The sequence below is a fragment of the Etheostoma spectabile genome, chromosome 12, assembly GCF_008692095.1.
Source record: "Etheostoma spectabile isolate EspeVRDwgs_2016 chromosome 12, UIUC_Espe_1.0, whole genome shotgun sequence".
NCBI classification, from domain to species: domain Eukaryota; kingdom Metazoa; phylum Chordata; class Actinopteri; order Perciformes; family Percidae; genus Etheostoma; species Etheostoma spectabile.
Window position 1 is genome coordinate 33487100 of NC_045744.1, and position 17867 is coordinate 33504966.

Below are 17867 nucleotides of genomic sequence, written 5' to 3' on the forward strand. Positions count from 1 at the left end.
TGTGTGTGTGTGTGTGTGTGTGTGTGTGTGCGGGTGTGCATGTCACCTGTCATATTGCAGTAGACCAGCTGCGGTTTGATTGGTCCGCTGCTGTCCACGTCGATATAAAAATGCCCCGACGTGTTGCCGTTGTGCTTGTACGCCTCGCAGGACTGTTGGTACACAGCTGGGAGGAAAAGTAATGAGATCAGCTCAACATGAATCACATCCAACATCAACACATCCACACACAGGAGCTGTGGGTGGGGGGTGACTACACACTGTGGAGAATCATGACTACTGCCACAATGCCTCTGCATTGCCGTCTCCTGAGTCAAGACAATCATCTGAAGTTTTATTTTTCTGCAGCAGCGTCCCATAAAGTGAAGATGAAACCAACTGGAGAGGACAGTAATGACTGATGGGAGTACAAAGACTCAATAAATAAAACATCAGACCTTTATCAGCCCTGACTCTTTCTTTTTGTCTCCATAACTCTTCCTCTGTCCTCTCTCTCTCTCACACACACACACACACACACACACACACACACACACACACACACACACACACACACACACACACACACACACACACACACACACACACACACACACACACACACCACTGCATCATCTGCAATCAAAGAATCAAGCCCTTTAAGTCAAATCCATATCTAAAGGATCCCACACTCCACACACTGTTTATCTCTCTTCTTCTCCACAGCCAAACGCCTTTTCCATCCATTACATTCCCTCGGTGTGGTTTGAAAAAAGGTTGTCACGGAAAGATCAGCAATAAACATGAGACTAGAGGTGAACCGTGGGGAAATACTCCTCTTTTGCTTTCAGGATTTGGACTCGAAGGAATCGCTACAGAACCACAGCTCACCTCACTGCTGGCTTCATTTATTCAGTCACTATTTGGCAGTTTAGTCACGGCTGTCACTATCCTCCATCATATCACTCACATACAAACAGGTTTTATGAAGCAGAATACTGGGGCAAACATCACTTTAAGCTCACAAAAGTGTTGTTTAATTTGAAAAAAACAACAACGGTGGTTACTGATCGGGTTAATGCCCTTGTGATTGGCAGATTGAAATTCAACCTGTAAAACTGTCTCTTTAAATGCCCCTGACATGAATGACTTGTACATAAGCCTTAGTTGAATTTAGCCTTAGTTAAATATGTAAAAAAAAGTCAAAACGACTTGAAGCCAATGACACAACCTGCTGTAGTTACTTCAGTGATGTTTAGCCAGAATAAATTCTTCCTAACCATAACCAAAGAAAAAAAAAACATGCGGGCCTTCAGTGTCAGAGACCTGTGCTTTGTACACACACTATTCAAACCAATCACCTGCCTATGACTTGATGCACACTACTTACCAAACCTAAACGAGGCACAGTGTTGGGAAGGATTCTTTCGTAACGTATTCCAGAAGTTCCAGTTACAGAATACAGAAAACGTGCCCCAAAATGTAATTTGTGACATATTCTGTTATGTTACTCATTTTGAGTAACAAATTCTGAATACTTGGATTATAATACTTGGAGTGTAGAACGGCAGCCATCAAATACTGCTTACTGAACATGCCTATTCTGGTTTGTTCTTCTGTTCCAACTTGCTGAATGTGTTAATGAACAAGCAGATAGATTTTTGTATTTGTAGTCCTGAACTGCGTAGCCTACTACTAAATTCTAACCACTGTCTTGCTACTACAAGCTACTTTTAGCTAACGTTAGATATCATGTCAAATGTGGCTAGTCAGTGTTTCAACGGCTCTGGGGCTAGCATATCAGCACATAGGAGATTGTAAAGTCGCACGTCAACTAAGCAGTTAGCTACCTGATACAACTATAGAATAGCAAGATGACCAGTAAAACTACAGCAGACTACTACCCTTGGCTAATTAAAACCAATAACTGCTTCAGGTTAGAGGAGTAATTTGGACGCTGAAAGGAGGTTGGTTGCTGGCAAACAGAGGTTGCACTGCACAGTTATATTTCCTTCTCGCTGTTCTCTCTTTAATGTGAAATGCTGTTTAAATTTCTGAGACAGAATCACATTTCTGCTTCATCTCTACCTATATCAGTAATCACACAAAATGCTAATATTTTTGTTTTCATATTGGGGCTTCTGGGAAATGCATGGAGTTACCTTAATTTATTCAGATAGTGAATAAACTTGTGACACAAGTATCAGAAGTATCGTTATGTAATCCATTGATTTCAACAATGTAACTGTATTCTAAATACCAACTATTTAAAGCGCCCATATTATTCTAATTTTCAGGTTCATAATTGTATTTTGAGGTTGTACCAGAATAGGTTTACAAGGTTTTATTTTCAAAAACCACCATATTTTTGTTGTACTGCACATTGCTGCAGATCTTCTTTTCACCGTGTGTTTAGGTCTCTGTTTTAGCTCCAGAGTGAGACATCCCACTTCTGTACTCTCTTTATTGGGAGTTGCAAATGCTCAGTAGCTAGGTAAGATCCCATCAGCTAGATCACTCTTTTTCCAACTGTGGTCAGTCCAAGGCAGGATTAGCTGGGAGACTTCTTCTAGACGAGTGCGCACTTGTTTAATACCTGCAGAACAGGGGCAGGAAGTAGTTTTTTGGAGATTATGGAGAACTAGTGTGTGTTGTAGCAGTGTTTGAGAACGAGCTAGCATGCTAGCGCTAGCATGTTACGGATAACCACCTTGTCTCAGCTAGTTACATAGAAAGCCGTGGACATTTTGACCAGCTCACATGAAGACTGAAGGCAGAGGACATTCAAAAACCCATATCTCACTCAAAACAGCATGGATAGTTTTTTTTGTATGCGTGTGGAAGCACAAGATAACGTGTGGAAGACACAAAATACCCCATATCCTAGAAAAGAAAAAAAAATCATAATATGGGCACTTTAAATTGTAACTGTAATGGAATACAGTTACTCGTTATTTGTATTCTGAATATGTAATGCTGGTAGAGGACCCGTTACTCCCCAACACTGACGAGGCAGTACCAATCCAGTTTCTCTCAAAACTTACGCCTACTTGGCAAACTAAAATGTGTGGAACTTTTGTGCCATGGTGCGATGTTGTGTCAAAATCAACTTTTAATAGCTTTATTATATGATTTGATATGTTTATGTTGTACATGTTTGCCTAGTAATTCATTTCATGACATTATACATGGCCAACCTGGGAAAAAACTATTTTTCAGCAGAGGAGGTTGTATATTAGAGCTTCCAAGTGTAATCTGCTGGTCCCAATTCAAAAAGAGAGGGAGGAACTGGTAGCTCATTGATTGGCTGACAGCGCTCAAATGGTTTGTTCTGGCCCTACTGTGCAGATGTTTAACTCACAGCTGTGGCAGGTGGCTCCGCTGTAGCCGCTCTCAGAGCAGTTACAGTGGAAGCCGGTCCAGGACTGACTGCAGCGGCCGCCATGTTCACAACGACTGGGAGAACACCTGGTAGAGAGACAGCAAGAAACAGAAAGAGAGATTTAACAGAGATTTATAATTACTATAAATCATCCTAATAATGTGTTAATGTATATGTTAGGGGAGAGCCGGGGCTGTTGAAACACTTCTTATTTGAATGTTATTCACAAAGCGATCATATCGCACTGAAAGCTAATATTTTGTCACTAGCAACCTACACCTGTCATCTGGCCAATACAGTTGCATTTTCAGCTTTGACAATCCGGTAAGGAGTTATTACAACAAATGTGGGAATGTTACTCAAACCGAGGAGCTAGCGTATTAGCTAGCAAGCAAGCAAACTAAGCCAGCCAACAGCAGCCGAACATAGCAACGGTTGCTAAGCTCAGAATGCCTCAAATGCCAGTCAGTGTTGAGAACATCCTCTACCCGCCAGAGGCCAGAAGTGACAACAGCAGATCACGATCCAAACAAAAAGTATTGAAGCAAAGACCAGAGGACATATTCACAGACCACTACAAAAATTGGGTCACACCACTTCTGACTTTTCAGAGTAAGACTTCATCTTGCCAGTGATTGTGGCAACAAATACCGGAAAGTACCAGGTAAGCTACCGATAATAGAATTATTTAGCTTGGTATGGCTTGTTTAAAAATAATATTACTATCTATAGCTACTGATGTCAAGTTGGTGATTGATTATAGTTAACAGGCTGGGTTTTGTAGTTCAAAGGCAAAATTTAAAGCGGAAAAAGTATGCTAATGTTAGCTTAGCCTGTCTGAGTTAAAGCTAACTTGTTTCTAGTTAAAGCTAACTCAGACAGTAATAAGATATATTTATCGTTAACAGGGTGGGTTTTGTAGTTCAAAGGCAAAATTTAACCCTGCACAATGGCTGTAATGTTCCTTTATTTGTGTGCCAAGATTTTTACCAGCTTTCTCCCCGTGTTCATATTTATGTTTAGCTCGAGTTAGGAATTTGGTTGTCTCTGTAGAATAGATCAGATTAAGTTCGGTCTGGAGGGAAAGTTTTTGTTTGTGAAGGTCCGGTGATGGGTTGACTGCATGTTGTTGGTCTATTGCTTTAATATCATCTATTGTCCTGCTTTCTCCCTCTCTGTATTAATTGCACTTCTAGAAGAAATGGTATGCCCACATACAGTACATTAGCTTTCAGAGCCTCCCATATTGTAGATCTTGAGGTGTCTGGTGTATCATGAAATGACAGGTAGACATCTATGTCATTTGTCAGTTTCTCAACCATTTTTTAAATCTGCTAATAGGCAATTATCAAGACGCCACACCCTTGAAGCATGTTCCCGTCCAAATGTTCATTGAAGTGCTAGTGGGCCATGGTCAGATGTTACGATTGACTTGTAATCACAGTTCTCCATCAGAGGCAAGAGTTCCTTATCTATATTAAAAAAGGGTCTATCCTGGAATAAGTGTGATGGACTGATGAGAAGTAAGAATATTGTTGTGCGTTTGGAACTGGGTTCTCCATGGGTCTGCTAATTTATATTTATTAAGAAATGATTGCATTGTCCTTGCAGATTCAGATAAAGGTTTTTTTGAGGAACTGTCAAGGTTGCGGTCTAATACCAAATTGAAATCACCACCGATTACCAGTTGGTGAGAGTTCATATTAAGTAGCTTGGTTAAAAACGTTATAAATTGCTCATCGTTGAAATTAGGCACAGCGTAATCAGGTAGCCATAAAGATTCCCCACCATGATCACAAATCTCCCCTGGGGATCATCTATGACCTCTGACATTGTGAAAGGTATTGCATTTTTTTAATCATAATTGCTGTGTCTCTGCTTATAAAGTAAAATTAAGAAAGTAGAAAGCATTTTAAAAGTATTTTTTTTTCATGGCCAAATGTGTGTGCAGGAGGGTCAGGAATAATGTAACTAGTGGAATAAAGTGGAAACTATATCACATGTAATATTTGGAGAAAGTCATGTTTTGTTGCTGTTTACTGGAAAGACAATTCAGCTGAGCCATAATATTAAAATTCTTTTCCCTTCATCAAAGCTTTCTTTCCCTCGATGTCATTCAGGGCAAAACTTTTCTTTCTGACAGATAACATTAATAAATACCTTGGCGTTCTTGGAATTTCTAGTACACACGGCATCCTACATCAATCAACGTCCTTTATCTGGCACAGCCAGAACTCCATTATCAAGCTCACGTTTGGGAGCTTATCAGAAGATCAAGATAACCCTATAAGAGTGACTGTGATTCTCTCACGCTGGATACAACTTCTTTGGATCAGTCCATTGTTACGCTGCCTTTTTTAACACAACTGACTCAACCGAAGTAAGGTTAGGAAATCAGTTTATAGGCTGTTATTCCCTGGAGCCGACATCGGTTAACACAGAAAAAAATCAAAAATTTAATATTAAGCAAAAGATGTGTCACTAAGTTTCGTGTTCGTTGTCCAGCGGGGAACTTTTATGGTTTGGGGTTTGCTGACATCCTAAAGAGAACTGTTTTGGGGTTGAGAAAAAACAATTTGCTGCACTAAGTTAAATCTATCAACCTTAAGACATGTTTCAGTTACTCTGTTTATTGAGTTATTGTTAATAAAATATTTGTTCAGCTCTATTATCTGAGCAATTACAAGTATTGACTTGTGACTCGGTATCGACAGATATTCAATATTGATAAAATCAGATCGAATGGATCAAAAAAGCTGATTGGGACATCTGGTTCCATTGATAGCAAGTCTTTAAATTCTATGAACATGTAAATGTTCATGTAAACATGTAAAACATGATCTGTTTTTACACCTAGGCCAGACATGCTCATGACATGTTTCAATTAGATGCGTTTTAGTTCTAACATCATTATTTGACACGTATTATATAATTGTCTTGTTCCGAAGAAAGATACAAAAATCACTTGATACATAAGACTTTCATACAGTTATTTAAATCATATATTACCACTGCCACAGCCACTGTGCATGTTACATTACAGCCACTGTGCATGTTACATTACAGCCACTGAGCCTGTTACATTACAGCCACTGTGTATGTTACATTACAGTGCATGTTACATTACAGCCACTGTGCATGTTACATTACAGTGCATGTTACATTACAGCCACTTTGCATGTTACATTATAGCTTCTGTTCAAGGTCAAGTTTAAGACTTTTATTTTTCCCCGAGGTGCGATTAATTTTGCTGCAGGAGCAAGAAGTTGACATACAGTACATGACAACAAAGACGACAACATTGTTCATGTTACATCACAGCCACTGTGTATGTTACATTACACTGCTTGTTACATTACAGCCACTGTGTATGTTACATTACAGTGTCTGTTACATTATGGCAACTGTGCAAGTTACAACACAGCCACTGTGCTTGTTACATTACACTGCTTGTTACATTACAGCCACTGTGTTTGTTACATTACAGTGTCTGTTACATTATGGCAACAGTGCAAGTTACAACACAGCCACTGTGCTTGTTACATTACAACCAGTGTGTATGTTACATTACAGCCACTGTGCATGTTACATTACAGCCACTGTGTATGTTACATTACAGTGTATGTTACATTACAGCCACTGTGCATGTTACATTACAGTCACTGTGTATGTTACATTACAGTGCTTGTTACATTACAGCGACTGTGCATGTTACATTACAGCCACTGTTCATGTTACATTACAGCCACTGTGTATGTTACATTACAGCCACTGTTCATGTTACATTACAGCCACTGTGTATGTTACATTACAATGCATGTTACATTACAGCCACTGTGTATCACTATGTATGTTACATTACAGCCACTGTGCATGTTTCATTACAGCCACTGTTCATGTGACATTACAGCCACTGTGCATGTTACATTACAGCCACTGTGCATGTTACATTACAGCCACTGTGTATGTTACATTACAGCCACTGTTCATGTTACATTACAACCACTGTGTATGTCACATTACAGTGCATGTTATATTACAGCCACTGTGCATGTTACATTACAGCCACTGTTCATGTTACATTACAGCCACTGTGTATACAGCCACTGTGCATGTTTCACTACAGCCACTGTTAATGTTACATTACAGCCACTGGAAATGTAACATTACAGCCACTTTGCATGTTACATTACAGCCACTGTTCATGTGACATTACAGCCACTGTGCATGTTACATTACAGCCACTGTGCATGTTACATTACAGCCACTGTGTATGTTACATTACAGCTTCTGTTCATGTTACATTACAGCCACTGTTCATGTTACATTACAGCCACTGTTCATGTTACATTACAGCCACTGTGTATGTTATATTACAGTGCATGTTACATAACAGTCACTGTGCAAGTTACAACACAGCCACTGTGCCTGTTACATTACAACCACTGTGTATGTCACATTACAGTGCATGTTATATTACAGCCACTGTGCATGTTACATTACAGCCACTGTTCATGTTACATTACAGCCACTGTGTATACAGCCACTGTGCATGTTTCACTACAGCCACTGTTAATGTTACATTACAGCCACTGGAAATGTAACATTACAGCCACTTTGCATGTTAAATTACAGCCACTGTTCATGTTACATTACAGCCACTGTGCATGTTACATTACAGCTTCTGTTCATGTTACATAACAGCCACTGTAAATGTTACATTACAGCCACTGTGTATGTTACATTACAGCCACTGTTCATGTTACATTACAGCCACTTTGTATGTTACATTACAGCCACTCCGTCATTTTCTCTTTGTGCACTTTTGTTCACTTGTGTGCACCCGGAGCTTTCAATCTGTCTTTTTATTGATCCTGTCTCTTTTGAACCCCATTTTTCCTTGATGCGTCTGACTAAAATAACTACTCCTATCCACATGGACTGCTTTCATGGCCGACTCCTTTAGTAGTTTGATTCACAAACACACACACACACACACACACACAGATATACACATCATAATAATAACCACTTTACTCTAATCCAATGTCCTTATTTTTTACTTCTGCATTTGTGAGTGTTTTTTTTTGCAGGGCTGGTAGTTTGCATGATTCTGTTTATATTGTAATATTGCCATTTAATGTAAACAAATCTGACAGTGTTAGAGTGTATTTCTTCCCAAACCCTGACAGGAATATTGAACAAAAGATAGATAACTGTACAGAATCTGCAACTTCCCCTTTATTTCAATAAAAGCTCTGACTCAGCAGCCTGGCAGCCTGCTACCAGGGGATTTTTACCTCCATTTATATCCGCAATGCTGTGATCTAAAGTGAGCTTTTTAGCATTCATATTAAATTCACATTACCTTGAACCTAAACTACCACTGTCTTTGTATGTTGTGTTTTAGTTTCCAAGTAATGACACATATGTGTAAGAAACATTAAAAGATATGATTCTTGGGGTTGGAATTCATTTCTTGTACAGCCATGTTGATGAACATTATAATGATGTTGACAGAGATGTAGAAGATGCATTTACTGTATAGGATACAAAAGAAACAGGAAAAGGTAATGAGGGAGACTTGAAAAAGAAGAATAGAAGAAACAAAGAAAAGAAATAGAGATGCAAACCCATCCACCCCTTCCTCCAGTGCACGCGAAGATTTGAGGCAGGAGGGGGTACAATGTAGTTTTGCCCGGTGTACATGGCCATTCAAAGCACAATAGGGCCACCCAATCACAGCAAAATAGGGCCAGACTTGGCACAAAGTGGGTGGAAAAATATTACACCTGGGGTGTGCAAAGCTGTAAATAAAATAGAGCTTTTTTATCATGAGTTGGTATATTACACTTTTGGCTAATCCTGTTTCAATGTCTTTAAATTATTGTGTCATGAGGATGGCTGAGTTACTGTGTACATGTCGTCTTTGCTACGAGACAGGGATGAGGGGAGTATGTGTCACCAGGATGGCCGAGTGGTTAAGGCGTTGGACTTAAGATCCAATGGGTGTAAGCCCTCGTGGGTTCAAACCCCACTTCTGGTATGATCAATTTAACGTAAGTAAAGATGCCTGTATTGTACTTAAAGTACAATACAGCTACTTGTAGGTATTATGGCATAAATGCACCTATCTGTGGCTGATTTTTAAGGTGCTAAAGTTGTAATGGCCAGTTTCTCAGGAAGGAGCTTGTTTTGGTTGAACATTTGCACCCAGCAAAAGAAAACGCCACATTCAATATTAAATGAAGTTAACTGTTGACACAACACAGTGACCTGAGTTATTTAAATTAGCTGAAACATGGTTACACCTCATTAGCTCTAATAAGTGTATTTCCTTGTGTACTTTGTCCACAGCAATGCCACCAATTGGTCCCAAAATGTCCCAGTTAGATAGGAAATGCTGTAAACATATTCTTAGTAAAGCTTTACAATTATTCCACGAAAGAACCAAGGAGGCATGCCTTGTTGCACTGTCCAAATTTTATTCCAATATTGCCATTTTTTGCTTTCTGGGTGCAACATACTGCACCCGTACTTGTATTGATCTATCACACGCCGCACATACCTTCTGGGACAGGAGAGAAAAACGCTCTGGGTTGTTTGCGTTTCTTTCAACCAATTACAATTGTCTTGGCAGGCGCAAAGCTACGGGAGCAACGATGGTGGCTTTCTGGCATCTACTGTAGCTAGCTAGCACGAACGTCATTGCTGTTTCCTGACACCAACAAATTTTCCGGGAGGCAACACACAGAGAGCAGAAGGATAGGGACATCCGGCAATAATCCTGTAAATGTACATCTGTTGATACAGACTAATGGTATGGTAAGCTTGACACAATCTGCAACTGCAATTAGAGCTATCTACTGCTCCTTACATGTATTTTTATGCAGCTCTTCATAGATCAGTAACTAGTGTCAGGAAACAACAGGGTCAGTTTCTGGCTTTCTGGAATACTTGTTAACAGCACCAGGATGGCCGAGTGGTTAAGGCGTTGCACTCAAGATGCAATGGACAGTTGTCCTTGTGGGTTCAAACCCCGCTCCTGGTATGTTTGATTTAAATACAACAGTTTCCCCTGTACCTCCTTCAACTGAGTTCTTCTTTCACTTTGGTGCAAACCCAAAACAGGAGAAAGATTTGTTCTGCACTCCCACATCTCTTTGGTTGAAATTATTGCTCTGATCTCACCTTGTCATTAATTAAATCTACATGTATATCTTTATAATCGTATCATCAATAACTCACATAGAAAATACACTCACCTAAAGGATTATTAGGAACACGGTTCAATTTCTTATTAATGCAATTATCTAATCAACCAATCACATGGCAGTTGCTTCAATGCATTTAGGGGTGTGGTCCTGGTCAAGACAATCTCCTGAACTCCAAACTGAATGTCAGAATGGGAAAGAAAGGTGATTTAAGCAATTTTGAGCGTGGCATGGTTGTTGATGCCAGACGGTCCAGTCTGAGTATTTCAAAATCTGCTCAGTTACTAGGATTTTCACGCACAACCATTTCTAGGGTTTACAAAGAAGAAAAAAACATCCAGTATGCGGCAGTCCTGTGGGAGAAAATGCCTTGTTGATGCTAGAGGTCAGAGGAGAATGGGCCGACTGATTCAAGCTGATAGAAGAGCAACTTTGACTGAAATAACCACTCGTTACAACCGAGGTATGCAGCAAAGCATTTGTGAAGCCACAACACGCACAACCTTGAAGCGGATGGGCTACAACAGCAGAAGACTCCACCGGGTACCACTCATCTCCACTACAAATAGGAAAAAGAGGCTACAATTTGCAAGAGCTCACCAAAGTTGGACAGTTGAAGACTGGAAAAATGTTGCCTGGTCTGATGAGTCTCGCTCTTCTGTTGAGACATTCAGATGGTAGAGTCAGAATTTGGCGAAAACAGAATGAGAACATGGATCCATCATGCCTTGTTACCACTGTGCAGGCTGGTGGTGGTGGTGTAATGGTGTGGGGGATGTTTTCCTGGCACACTTTAGGCCCCTTATTGCCAATTGGGCATGGTTTGAATGCCACGGCCTACCTGAGCATTGTTTCTGACCATGTCCATCTCTTTATGGCCACCATGTACCCATCCTCTGATGGCTACTTCCAGCAGGATAATGCAACAAAGCTCAAATCATTTCAAATTGGTTTCTTGAACATGACAATGAGTTCACTGTACTAAAATGGCCCTCACAGTCACCAGATCTAATCCTGGAAATGTACTTTTGTTGATACAGACTAATGGTATGGTAAGCTTGACACAATCTGCTACTGCAATGAGAGCTATCTACTGCTCCTTACATGTATTATTATGCAGCTCTTCATAGATCAGTAACTAGTGTGTCAGGAAACAACAGGGTCAGTTTCTGGCTTTCTGCATTGCATGTCAACAGCACCAGGATGGCCGAGTGGTTAAGGCGTTGCACTCAAGATGCAATGGACAGTTGTCCTCGTGGGTTCAAACCCCACTCCTGGTATGTTTATTATAAATACAACAGTTTCCCCTGTACCTCCTTCAATAGAATCCTTCTTTCACTTTGGTGCAAACCCAAAACAGGAAAAAGATTTAAATATTTTAAAAAGTTAAACATGTTTGGAAAATGCCTAATAGTGTGTATGTGTGTTTCCTTTATGATGCCGTCTCTCTCTAACATGTGGCCTCACTTCACAAAACGTATTACTCTGCCAGCAAAGAAGTTGCTTTTCAAAAAAAGTCTGCATAACAAAACAATCAAGGAGAGAAGAAACATTTCTGCTCAAGACCCAACACACTGTTCGACAAAACAATGCTGCTGTTGCTCTCTGTCAAATCACCTCTTTGTGTTCTTTTCGTCTGGACAGCACTGTTTACATAATTCTGCTTTGAAGCTGCAGTAGAGAGAACCCCCCCCCCCCCCCCAAACCCCTGTTTTCTGTCTAAATGAGATTGTCAAACAGGTAAAGGACAAAACAAGCTTTAAAAATGGTGGACTTCAGAAAACAAAATGACACTTGTTAAATAAAACCACTCAAAACAATATTCTTTTGTAATGCTAAGATTCTGATCACACCAAATCGTATATTGCTTCCTTTCGTACCATGTCAGGATGGCTGGTATACATGGATGCAATTCTACCAATGCAAAGTGCTCAAAGTTTCAAAAGATGCCATGAATGTTTGTGTCATGTTACCATAATGCATAATACAGTATGCTCTGTTCAGACACCTCTACTGTTTCTGTGTTCTTGATTGCTGTTTTGGACAGGTGCTTTTTTAGCTGGCAATAGAACCACCCGATCACAGCACATTAGGGCGGTAAATAGACTAGAGCTTTTCTATCATGAGTTGGTATATTAATATTTTGCCAAATACTTTTGGATTTGTGTGACAATCTGTCCAATGTCTTTGTATTGTTGTGTCATGAGGATGGCTGAGTTACTGTGTACAAGTTGTCTTCTCCACAAGACTGGGAAGGAGAGGTTACATTTTTGCGGGGTATTACCAATACAAGGAAAGATACCTAGTGGAATCTTTGAATTCAAATACTGCTCCTTGTAGGTGACATGACTGCTAATTCAATGAAAGTATGACATGTATTTTTCATGCAGCTCTTCATGGAGGAATCAGTAACTAGTGTCAGATAACCAGCATTTTGTTGCTTTTTCAAAGAATAATGTATGCACTTCAAATGGTAAGTTCGGGACAGTGAAAAGCTATAGATCTTCAGCCTAACATCACTAGACCAGATGGTCAATGACAGCACATTAGTGCAAGACTTGGCGCAAAGCAGCAGCAGCAGCAAAAAAATATGCCAAGTGGTCCAGTTGTCTTCCTGGGTTCAAGTCCAACTCCTGGTATTCTAAATTAAGTACTATATTGTGAATAGTTACAAGCAGCAGTTCTTAAAGTTTCAAAATACCAATATCATTTATTGTAACAACACTCTGTTTATGTGCATTGGTACCCTGCAAATCTAGAGTTTTCGCAAGAGCACACTTTTAATTTGCTCAGCGAGTTACTCTGGCATCGTTGCATCGGCCAGTTTCGCCCGATGTACACGGTCATTCACAGGACAATAGTACCACCCAATCACAGCACATTAGGTCCACTCTTGGCACAAATTGGGTGGAAAAATATTACACCTAAGTGATGCAAAGCTGTAAATAAACTAAAGCTTTTTTATATTGGTATATTCAACATTTGGCAAATCCAGTTGGATGGGTGTGACAATCCATCCAATGTCTTTAAATTGTTGTGTCATGAGAATGGTTGAGTTAGAGTGTACATGTTGTCTTCGACATAACACTGGGAAGGAGGGGTGAAAAGCCACCAGGATGGCCGAGTGGTTAAGGCGTTGGACTTAAGATCCAATGGGCAAAAGCCCTCGTGGGTTCAAACCCCACTCCTGGTATGATCAATGCAGCATTGCTCTTTGAAGGAAATATTATTATTACAACTGAATTCTTAAGGTAGTCAAGATGCAATGGCCAGTTCAACTCTTCTTATATCATTTTGTTGCTTTTAAAAAAGCCGATTTGGGATGTATGGAAAACATCTGTCAGAGCAAATAGATTCTGAATTTGCACATTTTCTGGTTGCCAGGCAATATGATCTTTGTTTTCTCTTCTTTCTTTATGGCATTTAAAGAAGCTACTTATCTCAACAAGATAACAATACACGTCATTGACATGTTACACATTTAATCTTCATATTGATCTTCTATCATCATTGACACCACAAAGCTGCAGGTATTGTAATTGCATGAATACAGTGCCTTGCGAAAGTATTCGGCCCCCTTGAACTTTTCAACCTTTTGACACATTTCAGGCTTCAAACATAAAGATGTACAATTTTTATTTTTTTTGAAGAATCACCAACAAGTGGGACACAATTGTGACTACTTACTTACTTACGCCTACTACCCCTCCTGGGGCATAGGCCGCCGACAAGGGTTCTCCAGGCACTCCGGTCCTGTGCGATTTTCTCCAGTTGTCCCCAAGAGTGGCCTGTTCTCTTGACGTCAGCATCCAAGTCTCGACGCCAGCTGTTTCGGGGTCGACCCCTTTTCCTCTTCCCCTGAGGGTTCCAGGAAAGAGATTGCCTGGTGATGTTTGAAGCCGGCTTGCGGAGGATATGTCCTATCCATCTCCAGCGCCTTTGGATGATTTCTTCATCTGTCGGTTGTTGATTTGTTCGTTGCCACAGTTCTTGGTTGCTGATGGTATCGGGCCAGCGGATCTGTAAAATGCGCCGCAGACATGTGTTGATAAATGTCTGAATCTTCTTGGTGGTGGTAATGGTGGTCCTCCATGTTTCGGCGCCATACAACAGCACTGACTTAACATTGGTATTGAAGACCCTGATCTTTGTTTTGATGGAGAAGTCTCTTGAGCTCCAAACGTTCTTAAGTTGGAGAAAAGCTGCCCTGGCCTTACCAATACGTGCTCTCACATCTGCGTCGGTTCCGCCCTGCTTGTTGACAATGCTGCCAAGGTAGGTGAAATGGTCCACTTCTTCTATCGCTTCTCCGTTCAGCATGATAGGTGATGTGTTGGCAGAGTTGACCTTCAGGATTTTGCTCTTCCCTTGGTGGATGTTGAGGCCAAGGTGTGAGGAGTTGTCTGACACTGTGCTGGTCTTTTCCTGCATCTGCTGCTGAGTATGTGAGAGTAGGGCCAAGTCGTCCGCAAAGTCTAGATCATCCAGTTGTGACCATGGTGTCCACTGTATGCCGTTCCGCTTTCCCGCAGTAGACGTCTTCATGACCCAGTCGATGGCCAATAGGAACAAAAATGGCGACAACAGACAACCTTGCCTTACTCCTGTTTGTACCTGGAAGGCGTCTGTGAGTTGACCTTGGTGGATCACCCTACAAGTCAGTCCCTCATATGAATTCTTGATGATGTTGGTGATTTTCTCACAATTGTGAAGTGGAACGAAATCTATTGGATATTTTAAACTTTTTTATCAAATAAAAAACTGAAAAGTGGTGCGTGCAAAATTATTCGGCCCCTTTACTTTCAGTGCAGCAAACTCACTCCAGAAGTTTAGCGAGGATCTCTGAATGATTCAGTGTTGTCCTAATTGACTGATGGTGATAAATAGAATCCACCTGAGTGTGATCAAGTCTCTGTATAAATGCACCTGCTCTGTGATAGTCTCAGGGTTCTGTTGAAAGTGCAGAGAGCATCATGAAGACCAAGGAACACACCAGGCAGGTCCGTAATACTGTTGTGGAGAAGTTTAAAGCCGGATTTGGATACAAAAAGATTTCCCAAGCTTTAAACATCCCAAGGAGCACTGTGCAAGCGATCATTTTGAAATGGAAGTAGTATCAGACCACTGCAAATCTACCAAGACCTGGCCATCCCTGTAAACTTTCAGCTCAGACAAGGAGAAGACTGATCAGAGATGCAGCCAAGAGGCCCATGATCACTCTGGAGGAACTGCAGAAAACTACAGCTGGGGTGGGAGAGTCTGTCCATAGAACAACAATCAGTCGTACACTGCACAAATCTGGCCTTCATGGAAGAGTGGCAAGAAGAAAGCCATTTCTCAAAGATATCCATAAAAAGTCTCGTCTAAAGTTTGCCACAAGCCACCTGGGAGACACACCAAACATGTGGAAGAAGGTGCTCTGGTCAGATGAAACCAAAATCGAACTTTTTGGCCACAATGCTAAACGATATGTTTGGCATAAAAGCAACACAGCTCATCACCCTCAACACACCATCCGCACTGTCAAACATGGTGGTGGCAGCATCATGGTTTGGGCCTGCTTTTCTTCAGCAGGGACAGGGAAGATGGTTAAAATTGAGGGGAAGATGGATGCAGCCAAATACAGGACCATTCTGGATGAAAACCTGTTGGAGTCTGCAAAAGACCTGAAACTGGGACGGAGATTTATCTTCCAACAAGACAATGATCCTAAACATACAGCAAAATCTACAAAGGAATGGTTCACAAATAAACGTATCCAGGTGTTAGAATGGCAAAGTCAAAGTCCAGACCTGAATCCAATCGAGAATCTGTGGAAAGAACTGAAAACTGCTGTTTACAAACGCTCTCCATCCAACCTCACTGAGCTCGAGCTGTTTTGCAAGGAAGAATGGGCAAGAATTTCAGTCTCTCGATGTGCAAAACTGATAGAGACATACCCCAAGCGACTTGCAGCTGTAATCACAGCAAAAGGTGGCTCTACAAAGTATTAACTCCAAGGGGGCCCAATAATTTTGCACGCATCACTTTTCAGTTTTTTACTTGCTAAAAAAGTTTAAAATATCCAATAGATTTCGTTCCACTTCACAATTGTGTCCCACTTGTTGGTGATTCTTCACAAAAAATAAAAATGTTATATCTTCATGTTTGAAGCCTGAAATGTGTCAAAAGGTTGAAAAGTTCAAGGGGGCCGAATACTTTCGCAAGGCACTGTATTAGTATGAATACCAGTAACTATGGCTGGGTTCTTAAGGTCTTTAAGATGCAATGGCCAGTTTGGGGTTCAACTCACTCTCCTGATATTGTTTTGTTGCTTTTTCAAAGAATAATGTATGAGGTTCAAATGGTAAGTTTTGGACAGCGAAAAGCTGAAGATCTTCAGCCTGACATCACTAGTCCAAATGCGTATTAGTCTGGAACCTCTCAATTCGTTTCTGATTTCCAAGGGGCGTTATCAATGACGTAGATCGAAATGCTTCTGCAGTTGAAGCTCCAGTGACCAGTTGTGCCCGATGCAGATGGCCAATGACAGCAGATTAGTGCAAGACTTGGCACAAAGAAGTAGCAGCAAATAATATGCAGAGTGGTTAAGGCATTGCACTCAAGATGCAATAGACAGTTGTCCACCTGGCTTCAGGTCCCACTCCTGGTATTCTAAATGAAGTACTATATTGTGAATAGTTTAAAGCAGCAGTTCTTAAAGTTTAAAAAGCCCAATATCAGTTGATGTAACAACACTGTTTATGTGCATTGGTACCCTGAAAATCCAGAGTTCTCGCAAGAGTACAATTTCAATTTGCTCAGCCAGTTACTCTGGCATCGAGTAATGCTGCTCATTAACTATACCCTTGTAGCCGAGCTGCAGCAATCACTTCAGTGTATCTGATATAGGCGGGCCAGATGCGAGGTGCAGTAATCACATCTATGTATCTGAAATAGGGCGGCCAGTGGTGAGCTGAACACATGGCGACAGTTTAATCCACCAGTTAGCTGGCTGGTAGCTAAGCGTACGGAGCTCTGGATACAGAAAAACTAGGTAGCTCACTGCTCCTTGAAATTTAGCATTTTTCATGCAGCTCTTTAAGGAGAAATCAGTAACTAGTGTCAGATAACCAGCGTTTAGAGGTACCAACTATCCTCACCAGGATGGCAGATTGGTTAATGTGTTGCATCTCACATGCAGTGGACAGTTGTCCTTGTGGGTTGAAGTCCCACTTGTGGTCTTCTAAATTAAGTTCTATATTGTGAATAGTTATAGAAGCAGCAGCAGTTCTTAAAGTTTCAAAAGACCA

General features: G+C 40.8%; 1 protein-coding gene and 4 non-coding genes across 5 annotated transcripts in view; 4 read left to right on the plus strand and 1 right to left on the minus strand.

Annotated features, from left to right (window-relative positions):
* LOC116699076 (contactin-associated protein-like 4) overlaps nucleotides 1-17867 on the minus strand; it is a 179952-nt gene that overhangs the window by 52902 nt on the left and 109183 nt on the right. Inside the window, exons 11-12 of the mRNA XM_032531468.1 lie at nucleotides 3341-3447; nucleotides 47-166 (exon numbers count right to left, since the gene is read on the minus strand). Coding sequence (XP_032387359.1) covers nucleotides 47-166; nucleotides 3341-3447 — 227 coding nt within the window. The remainder of the gene's footprint in view (nucleotides 1-46; nucleotides 167-3340; nucleotides 3448-17867) is intronic.
* trnal-uaa (transfer RNA leucine (anticodon UAA)) lies at nucleotides 9325-9407 on the plus strand. The gene has a single exon. It is a non-coding gene; the product is annotated as a tRNA-Leu (tRNA).
* trnal-caa (transfer RNA leucine (anticodon CAA)) lies at nucleotides 10330-10412 on the plus strand. The gene has a single exon. It is a non-coding gene; the product is annotated as a tRNA-Leu (tRNA).
* trnal-caa (transfer RNA leucine (anticodon CAA)) lies at nucleotides 11773-11855 on the plus strand. Its single transcript has one exon. It is a non-coding gene; the product is annotated as a tRNA-Leu (tRNA).
* Nucleotides 13686-13768, plus strand: trnal-uaa (transfer RNA leucine (anticodon UAA)). The gene has a single exon. It is a non-coding gene; the product is annotated as a tRNA-Leu (tRNA).